This window comes from Rhinolophus ferrumequinum, chromosome 6 (genome assembly GCF_004115265.2).
Source record: "Rhinolophus ferrumequinum isolate MPI-CBG mRhiFer1 chromosome 6, mRhiFer1_v1.p, whole genome shotgun sequence".
In the NCBI taxonomy this organism is placed as follows: Eukaryota; Metazoa; Chordata; class Mammalia; order Chiroptera; family Rhinolophidae; genus Rhinolophus; species Rhinolophus ferrumequinum.
In genome coordinates, this window is record NC_046289.1 from 8,056,504 (window position 1) to 8,072,924 (window position 16,421).

The 16,421-nt window shown below is 52.1% G+C and overlaps 1 protein-coding gene across 2 annotated transcripts in view; it reads left to right on the forward strand.

The window, feature by feature from the left end:
- Positions 1-1,109: 1,109 nt before the first annotated feature.
- CLMN (calmin) overlaps positions 1,110-16,421 on the forward strand; it is a 102,119-nt gene continuing 86,807 nt past the window's right edge. For both annotated transcript variants that reach the window (XM_033107743.1, XM_033107744.1), the window contains exon 1: positions 1,110-1,245. In XM_033107743.1, coding sequence (XP_032963634.1) covers positions 1,164-1,245 — 82 coding nt within the window. In that variant the 5' untranslated portion in view covers positions 1,110-1,163. The remainder of the gene's footprint in view (positions 1,246-16,421) is intronic.

Sequence of the window (16,421 nt, forward strand, 5' to 3'; positions counted from 1 at the left end):
CCATCGTGTGTGTTCGTGTGTATGTGGTCACTGGAAAGGGTCACAGTACTGAGCTGGGGGCTGAGGACCCTAACTCCTTCCTCAGCTTTGGGCAAATTACAGAGACTCACTTTTTCCATGTTTGTAAAACCAATAAAGCACTCTGCCTGAGGTATGCTGGGAGCTCCAAACAAGATAAGATCCTGGAACTCTTAAGAGTTAAAAGAAATAGTCAAGAAACACACACACACACCACCAAAAAGGCCCACACTCATTTTCAGTAAAGCCTCAGAGGACCATTTGGCGGTTAGGTGGCCCAGGACTCCCCGGGGTACCCCCAGCTCCCAGGCAGTGGGCTGCTTCTTGCTCCTCCTCAAAACCTGGGGCCATGTTTCATCTGAATCCCGGCAGAAAAGGAATGTCTAATATCCAAACCCAGGAAAGAGGTCCTTCTTGCCTTGGCCCCCCACCCCCCAGCCTGGAGACAGAGGAGAACCTCCCCCTAACTCCATTTCCACACTCATTCGCCCGCCCCCTACCCAGGCCCTCTCCTCTCCTGGAGGTGCCTACAGCGACGATGGGCACCGCTCAGCCCCTCCCCCCCGCAGGGGGCTGCCTCTCGGAATTGTGTGTGGGGGGGCAGGGGACTTGCTAAGAAGGGTGTGTGTGTAGGAGAGGGTTGTCCCCAGGACGGGGGGGGGGCCCTTCCCTCCGGGATCAGGTCCGGGGACCCGCGGGCTCACCTCCCCCACCCCCCAGTTGCGTCACACGGCCCACCGCCCCTTGAGACATCACAATCTGGGGGCCGGGACCTCGCGCCTCATCACTGCCCGTTTGCAACCAAACAATCCACGCAACAAACACCCCGGAAAAAAAAGAAACCGGCTTGACTCCAGCCTCCCTCCCCGCCCCTCCCCTCGACCCCCAGGGCCCCCGCCCCCAGATGGGGGAGTGAGCGCGAGCCGGGCGCCCAGCACCCGTCGCCCCGCGCCCGCCAGCTGCCGGCCCGCGGCGGGGGCGGCCCGACTGCGCGCCCGCCCCGCCCGCGCCCCGCCCGCGCCCGCGGCTCCTCCCGCTCCGCGGCGCCCTCGCCGGGTGCGTGCCGCTCGCGCGCCCGCCCGCCAGGCTCCCAGCGCCCGCCGCCCGCGCCCGGCCCGGCGCCCCGGCCCTCCCGCCCGCGCTTCATGGCTGCGCTGGAATGGGACTGGTTCCAACGTGAGGAGCTCATCGGACAGATCAGCGACATCCGAGTCCAGAACCTGCAAGGTAACGCGCCCCAGCCTCCCCGGAAAGGAACACCAGATCGGGGTCGCTCCGGGAGCTGCTCCCACGCTCAGCAACTCCGACCCGCGCCGCCCCCTGCCCCATCCTGACCCCGTTCCTGTCACTTGGGGGGGAAGGCGTTGAGACACCCGACCCCAAACCCCAGCATCGCCGGCCCAGGCCAGATCGCCCAGGGGGTGGGGCGGCACACGTGTGTGGGTGGGGGTCCCATTTTCTTTACGGGGACGTCACGACTCCCCTCCAGCCACAGCTGCGAGTTTGGAGAAGTTTGTACGTGGGCTCTTGGGGGCGGTGGCCCAGGTCATGGAGGGGAGGAGAAAGTGCGACTACGTGTGCGTGTGTGTGGATTCGCACACTTCCTAAGTACCTCTGAGGCTAGGGAATTGAATGGGGACGGCGCCTCAGGGGGTAGTCTGGGGAGAAAGGGGTCAGAGGCGCAGGATCAGTGGGGTCAGGAGGGTACCCAGGCCAGGTCGGCAGCTTTCCTCTCCTGGCCCCGGAGCTAAACTGGGGAGAGGGAGAGCAGCTCCGCCTGCGACCAGGTGAAAAAGAAACTCAGGTGCGAGCGCGTCTGACAAGGGCTAGGGGTGGCTTCTGCCACAGATGAAGTGTATTTATCTTTCAGAGGAGTTTATTCATTGTGGAAACTTAGCACAAAAATATTTAAAGGGAAAAAGCAACCCACAATTAGCCCCAACCCAGAAAGCTGCTTTTCTTTGGAGGTGTAGTATCAGCCTATCTCTTTTCACATGTGAAGTTTGCAGAACTGGACAGAGTTCCACTTCCGCCCTCTCTTCAAGTACGTGGGCCTGGACAGGGGAAATTTCTGTAGGAGAAACTTGGGTTTCTAGAGATTCCAAGGCTGGGGCGGCTCAGAGAGAGCTGGGAGGCTTGGACAGAGCAGTGACGGGGCTGTGGGGGGCCCCACCCCCAGCAGTTGCTATGCCTTTACTGCTGGAGTCAGGGAGCCCCAGCAGGCGGGGTGCAGTCTAGGGGGTGGCCTAACAGTCAAGTTTAAACATTACACTGGATGGAATGTTTCCTGGGATCCCACGTGGACCTGCTCCACCCCTAGGTTGGGCAAGGACAGTGCAGGCAAAGGTGACCCGGAGTGGAGAGGGAGCCTAGTGCAGTGGCCACTGGAAACAGTTTGCTCTGGACTCCCCTGATCTCTTCTGGTTGTGATTTGTGTAAAAGGAGGAGGATCCAGCTGGAGAGGTTGAAAATGATCCCTTTTGATAATAAGTCTCATGCCTGGATGCTGTTACCCTAGAACTGACAGCCTATTTGGGGGTGGCCATTAGTATCTTTTGCTGAGATGGCATCTGGTTTGGGCTTCAGGGTGCGCGTGCACACACACACACACGTGTGCTTCTGTGTGTGTGTGTACAATCATTGGGTGTTTAACAAACACATACTAACCAATTCTTGGTGTAACAATTTCCTGTATTCCTTTAGGAGCAGCTCTCAGTGTAAAGGAGATCAACTTTGGGGGAGGGATGCTCAACAATGTGAGCAGTTAGGTACACCTAGAACTGTGAGAAAAGGCTCCATCAAATGGGGATAATTTGAGATGGGTCCTGAAGGTTAGGTAGGAGTTCACTGAGTGGGATCCTGCTTCTTAGCTCCCAGTGAACTGTCCTCACTTTTAGGCAATGCCAGTTACAATTTGCGCATCAAAGGTTTTTCTGTTTAAAAAAGTAAACTTTTAAATGTACGTATATGTAGTATATCTATATATATAACTTACATATGATTACATATATATGTATAAAATGCATTCATCTTAAGCGCAAGCCCAACAGATTTTTACGTATGGATACAGCTGTGTAACCATCACCCAGGTCAAGAAGGTGTAAAAGATTTCCAGTGTCCTGGATGGGGCGTCATCTCCCTTCCCAGTACTAACAGCCCCCAACACACACAAGGCAACTCCTATTCTGATCTTTATTACTGTAGTTTTGCCTCTAGAACTTCATATGACGTTGAATCGAACAGTATGTATTCTTTTAAACTGGCCTCTTGTTCCGCGGTATGTTGGAAGTACAGTATCAGTACTTCCTTTTGGGGAGAGGTGATAGATCAACTGAGGTAGAATATACACATCACATCATAAAATTCACCTGTTTTGCAATTCAAAACTTTTTAGTAAATGTACCGAGTTGTGCAAATATCACACCAGTCCAGTTTGGGCACATTTTCATTACCTGAAAAAGACCCGTCGTGCCCAGAATATGCATCCGTGTCAGCTCCACGCCGTGGACCCAGGCAGGGCGTAGTTCGTAGCAATAAGCTGACCACCGTTCCATCCTATGGTCTTACCACAGTTGATCTGTTCATTGGTGAGAGACGTTTGGGTTGTTTGCCGTTCGGGGCTATTGTGAGTGAATGAAGCTGTTAGTCCTGGGGGACGCCAGCCCTGCATCATCGCGTAGAAGACGCTGGGAGAGGAGGGAGGGGCAGCAATCTGTCTTCTCTCTCGCGCTCCATTTTTCCCTTGGCTTCCCTGTCTCTTGACTGGATGCTTAACAGACATTTTCTCTCCTTGTCTCCGTGGTACTCAGGAAGTCCCAACCAAAGAGCCAAGTCTAGAAGGCTCCCCACACCATGCTGAGAGCATCTGCCCAAACCAGCTGGTGGTTGTCGGCTGGCCCTGGACAGTCTGGATGATCAGCTCTGCGGGCCACGGGCGGGGGCCTTGTTCCTGGGAACTTGGTGTGGGTGGTAGTTAAGGACGCAGGAGGAGTCCAGGCAGAAGGGATGTTTGTTAAGCTGTGAGTTTGCGTTGAGCACAGGTAGTCACAGTTGTCGTAAGTGAAGGGAGGCTGGGTGCAGAGGGATTTCATGAATCTGTAATCATAGGGATTGAGAAAGAGTCCCAGCCCTCGTGTGCAGACGGCGGCTGCTGTCATGCTCAGGCACTCCTGATTCTTTTCAGAAAGTTGGACTCTCGTGGTCCTGGGTGGGACCAGGTGCTTCCAGGGTCAGTCATGAGGACACAGCATTTCAGGAAAGAATGGTTCAGGAACATACTTATATCTTTCTGTATATGTTTGCATTAACGTGGAGATACGGTATATTGACCTCTGCTCAGTCACTCATCTGAAGCCTTTATCTATGGTCCTGAACTGTGGAATTCTGGAGCCCATGCAGATACAGTTGTGATGGCGCCAGACCATCCCCCAGGGAAGGTTGGAATGAGGACCTCTTGGCCTGTGTTTGAGGTTAGGTGAGCCAGGCAGAAAGCATGGCCTCTCCCAGGAGGCGTGTCACGCACCTTGCTGTACTGACACATGGGCAGATAAGTCCCTGTTGCTATGTTCACTGTGATGGCTCATCAAAGTGTTTGTAAACGAAGTACTCTCTGGCAGAGTGCATGGATGATCCTCTGGACAAAAGGCTGCCAGGGCCACCATCACAGTGTCCCTTGCGAGGAAACAGGGGTGGCCCAAGCTGTTGGCCTTTTCAGAGAGGAGAAAGTGGAATTGCAGGATATTGGCAGCCTCCACCTGGTGGCCCCTGCTTCCTTGGAGCCATGTGGGACACAATCGAGGACAGGCAGTTGTGTAATGGATCTGTGCCGTGTTCTCTGCCTGGCTGTGGGCGGCAAGGGCTCCGGCGCCTTTCTGATGACAAGGCTACTTCGGCTGTTCCCTCTCCCTCTTTCACTTGGCCTTAGGGTCCAGCTGAATGCTCCACTAGTTCTGGGGTCACTTGACTGTTGGTCAAAGGGGGGTGTCAAGAAGATGCTCCTGTTCCTGTAAAAAGCCTCCAGCTCCCCTCCCCCCAAAAAAAATTCACAGGCCTTTTCCGTTCCCTTTAGCAAATGTGTGCTAAGCATATAGTATCGTGCAGATATCACGGAAGATAAAGCTGGTTCTTGTCCCTGCCTTGAAGGAGCATGAAGCCATTGTGGTCACCCAGCCAGAACAGGGCTGGAATTTTCTGCTTCTGGAAGCACAGACATTGGTTCCGTTTGGTGCTGTCTCCTGTTGCACTGGCGCCTGTTGGGTCTGATGCTGTGAACCTTGACCTCCTGGTTCTGGAGCACCCAGGGCTGGAGGTGGATGGAGTTAGGTGGGACTAGGCAGACGTAAGGCTGTTCCCACTGCCTCTCTGGGGGAGCCAGGCGGTGGTGGGGGTCCCTGCGCAGCAACCCCAACCCCCTCAGTGGGTCCCTTAGAATTCGTTAGGAAGCAGGACCGCCCAGGGTCAGCAAATAGGAACTGCACCCTGGGGCTTGTGGGATGGACGGCCACACCTGATGGAGAAGAGCCTGTGTGCCCCGCAGTAACTGTTTCCTTTCATGTTTTCCACAAGCCTTTGAGGGAGGTCCTTGTTTTAGAAGTGGAGAGGTGACATGACTGACCCAAGGTCACGGACTTGTAAGTGGAGCTGGGATTTGAACTCAGGCCACACTGCACCCATGCACTCACTCTGTGAATCATGTACACCTGCGGGTAGCCTCATGGCTGAGAGCTGGGAAGGCCTCTCAGAGGAGGGGTTGTTAGGATTGGACCTTGAGGGCTGAGCAGAAATTCGGCTGCATGTACTTGTCATTGGCTAGAACTAAGGACAGGGGTGCAGATAGCCCGCAGGCGAGCTGGGGCGGAACAGGTCAGCCTTTGCTGAGGGATCCACCCCCTCCTCGCATTCCGCTGGCTGGACCCAGGCACAGGCCCTCCTCGAGCTAGCCCGGACTCCCGAGTGACCTCTTTCCGGCGTGGGGCCTTGTAGCACCTCCTCCAGTCTACCCACCAGCCAGCCACCCGACACCCGTTCCTGCTAAGTCCTGCATCAGGTCTCCATGGCCAACCCGTGGCCTTAGGGCAGCTCTGCCCGCCCCCCTTCCCCCCAGGACAAATAGCACCATTGTCCACAAATGCCGTGATGTGAAAAAGGTTGGGCTGCACTGGCTTCGAGGATCAAGTCCGAGCCCCTTAGCCTGGCATGCCATGGTCTGATTGGGGGTGCCACACCAGACTTCTGTCCCCAGCTACCCACTCACTCCCTGCACCCAGCACCCTCCTCTCCCACTTCCTATTTCCACTCCCCAGCCCCAGGCCTGGGCACACCCCAGTGGGATCAGGCTAGTCCCTGGTCACTTATCCAGCACCCAGAGAAGAGGAGCCAGCCAAGGAGAACTCTTTCCTGCTTCTGCCTCCCTTGGCTCTTGGAGGGCACCGCAAGTGTTTCTGGATAAAAACCAAAGAAAATCAAATGCAGTTTTCTTGTCCTCCAGGAACTTGCTGCCTATTAGGGCCTTGCCTGGGGCTGTGCGCTTAGTTAGTTCTAAGGGATGACTCATCATGCAGAACTTCTTTCAGGCCCCCAGCTGAGGCAAAGCACAGGCTTTGAGTTAACTCTGACAAAAGGCCAGTTCCAGTCCTGCTCCATCCCCAGCCGGGGTGTGGGTTCTTCTCCAGGGGCCTGGTCAGGTGGGACAGATTGTACAGCTGGAGAAGCCACAAGCAGGTCGGTAGCCAAAGGACTGGGTCTGGGTCCTGCCTTTGTTGCTAACTTGCTGTGGGAAACTAGGAAATCTTCGCTCCCCCCGACCCCACACTGTACCTCAGTTTCTTCATTTACAAAATGAGAAAATTGGACTATTAGGCTCTAATGGGCCCCCTGGAAGGTTGTATAAGGAGTGGTATAAGGACAGAGCATGCCCACGTAAAGCCACTGCATTCCGGTCCCTGGCACACATGGGTGGGCAGCCGGTGTAGGACTCTGGGCACCGTTGAGCACAGCTGGCCTCATTCCTGGATTCTTTCCATTGGCAAGCGCTGGAGACTCCCTCCCACTAAGTGTCCTGTGTAGAAAAGGTTGCACTTCATAAGCTTTGCTATAAAACTACACATCAGTAAATGCTGTGCGTTCTTGGTTTATTCTGGGCTGATCAATTACGGTTTCTGTGACAAGCTGGGAAGGTGTGGGACCCCTGCTCTGAACTAGCTGAGCAGAGTGCAAGGTGCCCAGAAAGGTGGGGTTCCTGCCTTCACCCCTGCACATTTGTACCCAGGAACAAGAGTGTTCGGGGCCAGGTACACCAGAAGCTCATCACCTAAAATATTTGTCAGCACGGAGAAGGAGGCCCTCGGTCCAGCTGGAGACAGAGCTAGGGAGAGGTTTCACCCCAGGATCACTTGTTAGTGGCCGGGGCTGTGGCTGGCCTGGACTCCATTAGAGCAGTGCTATTTGTTCTCAGGGGGAGGCGGAGTTTCTGACCGGACCCAGCCCTCTGGGGAGTAGCCCTGTGCTAAGAGGCCCAGATCCCGTTCACTGCCCTCCCTGACCTCTGGACATTTAATTTTTGACTGGAACAGCTGAGGCCCTGGGCAGAGTCCTGCCCGACAAGCCATAGGTCATGCCTGCACTGCTTCAGAGGGGAAGAGAGAAAAATAAAGTAATTGTCTTTTTACTGGTTGAACCATTAAAAGTAAACTCCCTGTTCCCATAGAAACCTTTTCTTATTCCCCAGCCCCTCTCTGTACCTTTTTCCCCCCCTTTTTTTAAACTGGTAGCTTGTCACAGAAGGAATTAGAAGCAGCATTAAAAGCCACAAGTGTGGTTTTAAAGAATTTTTGCCATTTTTTTTTTCTCCCTCACTGCTCTGTCTCCTTTTCTTTTACTAATTCTTTCTGTTGGAGCAATGAGTGGCAAATTTAGTTTGTGGGCCAAATCTGGCCCGCTGCCTGGTTTTGTGAATAAAATTTTATTGGGACACAGCCGTACACATGTGTTTGCATGTTGTTCCTGGCTGCTTTGCACTACAGCGGCAATTTAGTTGTGACGGAGAAGTACCCACAAAACCAAAGATGTTTATTATCTGGCCCTTTTGGAATGTAGGGATCCAGAGAGCTTCCTATAGGATGACAGGGACCTTGTTTTCTACACCTAGACTCAAAGCACATGACAGGTAGGACGTGCTTGTGGTGACAACAGCAGGGAATGCTTGCTGCGTGTGTGGCAGCCCAGCTTCATTTTCAGAGGGCTGGGGCCTGCCTGGGGTGGGTGCTTTACCTGCTTTAGGAATGGATTCACCCACTTGAAGCCTGGCTGTTCGGTCAAATAACAGCTTTTTTTTTTTTTTTTTTTTTTTTTTTTTTTAGGGAAGGGGAACAGGACTCTATTGGGGAACAGTGTGTACTTCCAGGACTTTTTTCCAAGTCAAGTTGTTGTCCTTTCAATCTTAGTTGTGGAGGGTGCCGTTCAGCTTCAAGTTGTCCTTTCAGTCTTAGTTGCAGGGGGCGCAGCCCACCATCCCTTGTGGGACTCGAGGAATCGAACTGGCAACCTTGTGTTTGAGAGCCCACTGGCCCATGTGGGAATTGAACCAGCAGCCTTCGGAGTTAGGAGCATGGAGCTCCAACCGCCTGAGACACCGGGCTGGCCCGAATAACAGCTATTGAGTCCTCCCCAAATGCTGGGTGCTGGGGTGGAGGGATGAATAGGACACTCCAGGAGGCCCCAGTACGCAGAGGTCGTGGGCATCATGAAGCTGAGATAAGCGTGTTAGGACTGAGGTGGGTGCTGCATGGGAAGGGGAGGGTCAGGGTATGGGAGGGCAGAGAAATCTGTAATTGCAAAGGCAGGCAGTGTGACACCAGGACAGTGTGTGACGGTGGGTGGGGTGTGGGTTCTTCAGTAGGACGGGGGTGGTGGGGGGCGGTTAGTGCAGGGACGTAGATCCCAGACACAGCCCGTGCAGTTGACGTTCCCCTTTCTTCTTCCCCTTCTCGAGCCCTGTGATTCACTGCTTCTTGGAGATTCTAGATTATAGTCCAAAGCCCCTGAGAACTAGGAAAAGCCAGGGAGGATGTGAGGGATTTGCAGAAGTCCTGGGGTCATGTTGGTGTCAACCAGCAGGAGCTTCAGCTCCTGCAGAAATGGGGGTCTAACTGGAAGGATCTTGAGGGTTCTGATAACATTGCACCCCACTTCCCTCTCCTGGGGGGGCTCTCCATGCAACCAGGAGCCTTTGCGATATTTATATCCCTCTCCTCTTTTAAACTATTTTTAATCATCTACAGTATGACATACTTAAAAAACAGCGTTCTGAGCCCTTCTAGTTAGAAACTGGGGCGGGGGGTGGTGGTGGAGAGGGGCCATGGAGACGACCTGCCAGTTTGGTGGTGAAATGACAACCCTCAGGTGGCATCCTTCACTCGTCCCTCCCACCGCCCTGTCCCGTCAGTCCGAGCTCTGAAGCATCTCTCTCTCAGCTCCGCCTTTCCGTTCTTGTCTGCTCTTGCCAACATCGTACTCTGGGTTGCTAGGACCACTGTTTGCCTGCCTCTAGCGCCTCCAGTCCGGATATCCTTCTCTCTCCATGTCCATCCTCTACCAAGAAGCCCCTTTGCCCTCAGGAAGAAGCCCTGCTGTGTCCTGTGGCCTCTCACTTCTCCTGTCCTTCCCGGGACGAACCAGACCCAGCTGTACCCAGACATCTTCCTGTTTCCCCCATAGGACATGCCCTTTTTTGTCCCTTTGTCTGCAAGACTCCTCCTGCAGAGAATGAGCATGACCACACCCAGAGCAGCCCCCCGGCTTCTGTGGGGCCACCCCTGAAGTAGGTCCCTGAGAGGAGTGGGTCCTCACAACTGTTTGCTACGTTGTTGTAGGCTGAACGATGTCTCCCCCCACCCCCAAAGAGGTCCACATCCTGATCCCAGAACCTGGGAATATGATACCTGTCTTGGTAAATACAGGGACTTTGCAGAGGCAATTAAATGAAGGATCTTGACATAAGGGATGATCCTGGTTGACCCAGGTTCCTATTAGTCACAAGCATCCTTATAGGAACAAGGCAGGCGGGGCAAGGGGTGGGGAGCTGTGAAGCTGGAAGCAGAGGTCAGAGTGATGCCATTGCCTGAAGGGCCCTGAGCCGAGGAATGTAGGTGGCTTCTAGAAGCTGGAAAAGAGAAGGGCATGGATGCTTCCCTGCAGTCTCCAGAAGGAACACAGTCCTGCTGACGGCATTGATTTTAGCCTGTCAGACCCATGTTGGACTTCTGACGTCCCAAACTGTAAGGGGATCCACTTATGTTGTTTTAAGCCACTGGATGTGTGGTCATTGGTCACATCAGCAAAAGGAAACGAATACACAAGTACAAGTGGCAGATTACAAAGCATGGTCCTCTTCCTATAGGAGACACATCTGGGAGATATTTGCACAGCTGGACTGCCCCTCAGGTTCCATCAAAGTTTGATGGACACCCAGGGTGGTGGCATGGAGCCTGAGCTGGGAGTGCAGAGACTTAGGCTGCCTGACAAAGGGCAGGAGAGCAGGACTTGGGGCACAGAAGGGGGCCAGCCTGGGCAACAGACACTCTTTGCCCAGGAGTCCAAATGCAGTGGTGGCATCATCTGAGATACAGGCAGGGCTGTGAGTAACCAGGGACGATGTCACAGGGCCTGGTCCACGCTCTGTGGCTCTGGCACAAATAGGGTGACGTCACAGCAGCCTCTGTGTACATATCCTGTTGTGTGGACCCTGGGCCGCAACGTGCTCTGGCAGCAATAACATCTCCATCCGAATCCTGGTGTTCTTTTAGGGTTGAGATACGGGACCTCTGGAAATGCTGTTATCCCAGAACACTCAAGGCCTGAATGTTTTGGATAAACAATCTTCTACTTGAGGTGAAATATCAACTTCTATTTAGAAAACAAGAGAATTAGAACACTGGCTTATAGGCAGTTCCCGACTTTCGTTTACACGACATCAAGAGTTGAAAGGCTAGACACACAAGTGATGAGAAACTTAAATTCCCAGAGAGCGGAAGAAAAATGCTAATCATGTGTCACTGTTTCAGCGTGGCTGAACGACGCCATCCTGTACTTCTGTCGTTTCATGTAGTTTTATGAACTTCCCGCCCCCTTCTTAGTTGAAGCTCAGCCTATAACCTTCGTTGTTCTGGTTCCATCACTATCTCCGTGGGATTAAGTATATGAAACCAACGGTGATCCCTGATAATGAGACTTTCGTTTGTTTCCTGTTTCTGCTTATTTTTATAAAGCGAGGATGAAATGCCATCAGATGTTCCAGTATTTTCCCACACACGCAGCACCGCGAAGGTGGCAGGGTAACTAAAGGGCCCCTTCCCTGTCAGGCTGACTTAGCGAAGACCCAACTTGAATGACAGAAGACAATTTGAGATGGCGTTGGAAAATATATAGAGTTGTGTAAAAATCACTGAAGGCAGGGGTTATGAATCGGTTATAAGGCCTTGATGTGATGGGATGTGGAAGACGACCGACCACTTGCTGGACACTGTGTCATGTGTTCCAAATAACCCCTGTGGGGGGCATTATTATTTGTTCCCCCGAAACTAAGGCTGAGCTGCAGCATCACAAATGCCAGGCTACTGAGCTCGCAGTGGTAGAAGCAGGAATCAGAACTAAGTCTAGGAAGACGGAGTGAGTTTGGGGAGAGGCCACTGAGGGCCGTGGATGTGACTTGGACGTAGGGGAGGGGAGAGACTTGGTGAGACTGGAGACTAGAGCAAAGCGTGGCTGGCTGTGGAGAGGGCAGTTGACTTGGAATCCAATGGGTTGGAACCCTTAGCTGGACCAGGCTAAGGGATGTTGGGCCAGAAGCCAGCCAGCCTTGGGTACTAAGCCTTATCCAACCCATTCGGTGACTCAGCTCTTTATCGCCTTGTACGTACCAGGTTCCTCAGTGTGGGACAAAATAAAGTCTAAGTTCCTAACTGACGGTTTCCCGGGGCAGACCTGAGAGGAGTGGGGACAAGGATCCCATTTTAAGAGGTTGACGCGATGAAATCCCTGTAACCTTGAACCTTGTGGCAGAAGTGACTGGCGGCAGGCACAGGGCATGACCCTGCCATCCTCATCCTGGGTCATGTTGTGGCAGTGGCAGACCACAAAGCATTGTCCTCTCCATTACGTCATTGAATTCTACTACAACCCTCTGAGGTTGGTATTATGTCCCCACTCTGCAGATGCAGACGCTGAGGCCCAGGGGAGCTCAGCAAGTTTGCCCTGTCCCACAGCTAGTGACAGAACAGCACGGCGGAGGTTTCGTTCCACACTCTGGCGTCTGAGACTGCCTCGGCCCTCTGTACCCAGCAGCACTTGCTGGAGGCCGGTCTATACAAGGTATTCACTTTCATGCACACAAGGGACCGTGTGGAGCTCTCCCGTGGAGATCCGGTCTGGCCTTTGAACTTGACTCTGATCTAAAACAAAACAAAACGTGATACCTTCCGAATAAAAGCTCAGGGCCCGGGCTAGGAGGCGGGGTGTTGGCAGGCCTAGGTGATGGCCTCTTGAGTTCCCAGCAGCGCTGTGGGCAAGTGCCATGAAATGGCACGTGATGGCTTACCTGGAGAGGAGGTGAAGGGGACAGGTGCCATGGGATCAATGAGGGGCTGGCAGAGGAGACCAGGGACCAGACAAAGGTCATGCTTGATGGGTTATGATTGCCTGGGGTGGGCACTGCTGTACTTGGACTTGTTGTCAGCGATGACTTGTTTACTTTTAGCTGGCCCTGGTAGACCAGAAGTCTCATTGGGTCAGGCACTTGGGCCTGTCCTGCCCACCACTGTGACCCAGGGCCTAGCCTCCTGTCCCAGGCTGTGTGTGCTCAGGTCATATTTGTTGCATATATGAGAGTACACGCAAAGGGAAAGGGTGGATTCTGGGGTCTGGCAGAGCTGGGTTTTCAGTTTTAGCCTCTTTGTAGTGTTGACTAACTGTAGATATCTGAGCCTGACAGTATGTGTTTTAGAGAAAAGGGAGATAATCTCTTGTCTTGGTTGTTAGAACATTCATTGACGTCACATGTCTTCATCAATGTCTCTTTGTAGTGTTGACTAACTGTAGATATCTGAGCCTGGCAGTATGTGTTTGAGAGAAAGGGGAGACAATCCCAACTTGTCTTGGTTGTTAGAACATTCTTCATCAATGTCTGTTTTCCCTTCTCTTGCCTTTTCCGAGTCATATATAACCATAGTTCTCTAAGGTTTCCGTGAAAAACAGGGGTTCTGCCATGTTGCCCTTTGCCCAGAGGCAATCACGTGCAAATTTTTTGAATTGATGATTTTGGTATTTTCCTCTACGCTCTCTAAATAATACACATATATTACTTCGTCTTGCTTTTTTGGTTCTAGGCTCTGATTTCTTACTGTGGAAAGTAAGGATGTAGGTCTCCTCTTTACCTCTTTTAACCTCAGATCTTGACTGTCCTCCCAAGTTCCCGATGTATTTACATCACAATTTTGGTAAGATCAGTAATTGGACTTTACACTGTTACTACTAGGTCAGCACTATTCAGAGCTCGGTCGTGTAGTAACTTATGGTCACTTTTCCTTTCCTGCTCTACTTTCTGGTTTCCGTGGAGTTAAAAATTGTCTCATGCTGGTGGCGTAGGCACTTATTATTCATCCCCAAACTCTGTTAGTGTTCCAGATATATGCCCTCAAGCTGTTTGGCTGAACCAGTAAATTCCCTGTTTCCTCCTCTTGAGCACGTCAAGGCCTGGATTCGTTGCCCTCCACACCTGGGCCTGGCTGTTACCTGGGCCTTCTGTCACCATCACCTGTGGTTCCCCTGTCACCTGTCTCCTGGGTCAGATCTCGCATTTCCTGTCTTCCTCTTACAGTTCAGCTTGAATACAGGAGCACATCCTTCCAGAGAAGGAGAGCCCAGGTGGTAAGTGTTTGGAAAACTTGCATATGGGAAAATGAATTTATTCTCCTCCAGTTTTGATTGCTAGATTAAGTGAGCATCAAATTCAAGGCTGGAGATCATTTTCCTTGAGAGTGTTGAAAGCCTTGCTCCATTGTCTTCTGGCTTCCAGGCGTGCTGTTGGGAAATGTGAAGCCATTCCCGATCCTTTGTGTGACCTGTTTTGTTCTCTCTGGAAGCTTTTAGGATCCTCTTTTTGTCCCCAGTGCTCTGAGACTTCAGGGAGACCTGCCTTGGTGCTATTCTCTTTTCATCCACCGTGCTGAGTACTCAGTGACACCTTTCCATCTGGAACTGTGTCCTTCAGTTCTGGGAAATGTTCTTGGATGATTCCATTGTGATTTCTGCTCCTTGATTTTCTTTAATCTTCTAGAACTCTTTTTATTAATCCTCATGGACTAATCTCCTATTTTTATTATCTTTTCTCTTCCATTTTTTTATTCCTTTTGCATTCTGCTCCCCTTTCTGAGAGATTTCATCAACTTTATATTCCATATTTTTATCTACCGCATTTTTAATCTGCAAGAGCTCTTTCTTATTCTGTAGAGAAGCTCAGTCTTGCTTCAGGGCTGCGGTACCTTCTCTTACACTGAGATTATTAATAATGGACAGTGATGGCTGGGTGGTGCTTTGAAAGGCAGTGGTTGAGAGCATGGAGCCAAATGGCCTGGTTTGAATCCCAGCTCTGCCACTTATTTGCTTTGTTACTTCGGGCAAGTGATTTGGCCTTGCTATTCTTCACACACCTGGTCTATAAAATGAGAATAGCCACACTGAGATCTGCCTCAAGAGCAGTGATGATTACCTGAGCTACTAGAGGTGAAGGGCTTCGAGTTGTGCCGGCTCCTGTTGGGTGTGCTGTGCTGGGTGTTTTCCTTAAGCCTCTCCGCTTACATGTGTTTGTTTGGCCTGGAGCTTCCATGTTAGAGGCTTTTTTCTTTAGCTGTTTCCTAGTCCTGGGTTGTCTCCTCGTATTTAAGAATTGGAGACTCAAAAGTGTACTCGAAGCCCAGAGGATGGGGCTTTTTGACCGGGAGCTTCTTTGATGGGTGCTCTGTTGGGCTGTCACGGGAACCCCGGGTCAGTATCTCTAAGTCTTTCTTCCTCAGCTGATCAGACTCTCCATGGGGAAGTCTTATAGTCTCTCTTGTGGAGGGTCAACGGTTGCTAGGGGTGAGGAGTGGAGGTCTGGGAGCCAAGAGAAGGAAGAGGACTCGGGCAGGGAGGTCCCCTGCATCCAATACGAATAAAATTGCTTAGTACAGTTAGCACTGAGACCTTCTGCTTCACCTTCTTTGGAGAATAAACTTCCAGTCTTCTGCCTGATGGAGGAGGGACAGTCACCCAGCTAGTAGGAGACGTGGGGAAAGGGACACAGGAGTCCAACTGGTTCTTTCGTCTAATCCTCTTATTACATTCCTTCACCCAACCCCGTTTCCAGAGATACCTGTCCCCACTCATTCCAGAGCCTTTGGGACTTCCGGGTTGGTTTTTGTCCTTCCTTACTGCCACTTACGATACAGATGTCTTGAGTTTGCTCAGTCTGTTACTGCACATCTGTCTTCTTTCACCCTGCAGAACGTTGTTGCTGCCCTCTCTGCTTCTGTCCTTTCTATCCTTGAGGGTTTATTTTCTAAATCCACAATACATACGTATGACAGACAGGGTCTCCATACTCTAGGTTTTAGTTGAGTTTCAAGATGGACTGAAATTAGGAGCCCATGTCAACATGTCCTCTTCTCCGAGAAGTTGCTCTCTAGTCTTTCCAAGTGTCTCGGGACAGCCATGGAGGAAGCTGGCACGCGGGTGCTGTGTTCACCTGGCCTTGAAAATTCGAAGTGCAGTGATACTTGCTTGGCTCCGTTCCCTTCCATCTTGACTATTTTCCAGAGACTGCTGTTGAATCCTGGTTGCCAGGAGAGATCGGGGAAATTGCGTAGGGGTTCTGGTCACACCTAGTGACTGTTTGCCCAGCCACATACTCTGGTTACCTGGGGCTAAGGGCTCAACGCCTGGGGGCCAGGTGGCCAGGTGGGGTGCAGCTGTAGAGAAGGAGGGACTTTCTCTGACAAACTTGCCACTGAGATCCTCCCAGGCCTCAATTTCCCTGTCAGTGGGCTGAAAGCTCCTCTTAGCTTGGCAAGTGGGCTTTTAATAGGACTCCCCCCCCCAAATGCTAACCATCGCTCACTTCTTGTTGCTGTCATTGTTTCAAAGCTGCAGCCCATGCTGCCCATGCTGCACTGGCTCCATGGGAGAGAAAAACCAAACCACAGAAGGGAGGAACGGGTTATTTGGTTTATACATTGTTTGATGTTGGGCCCCTGCCCAAGCCCAGAGCCACGGGCTACCTGGGGGAGAACTGGCTGGTGCCAAGCTTTTAAAGTTAAGCTCTTCCTCATGGCCAGATGAAAGATTACCCTGCCTGAGCGGCCATCAGACCAGCC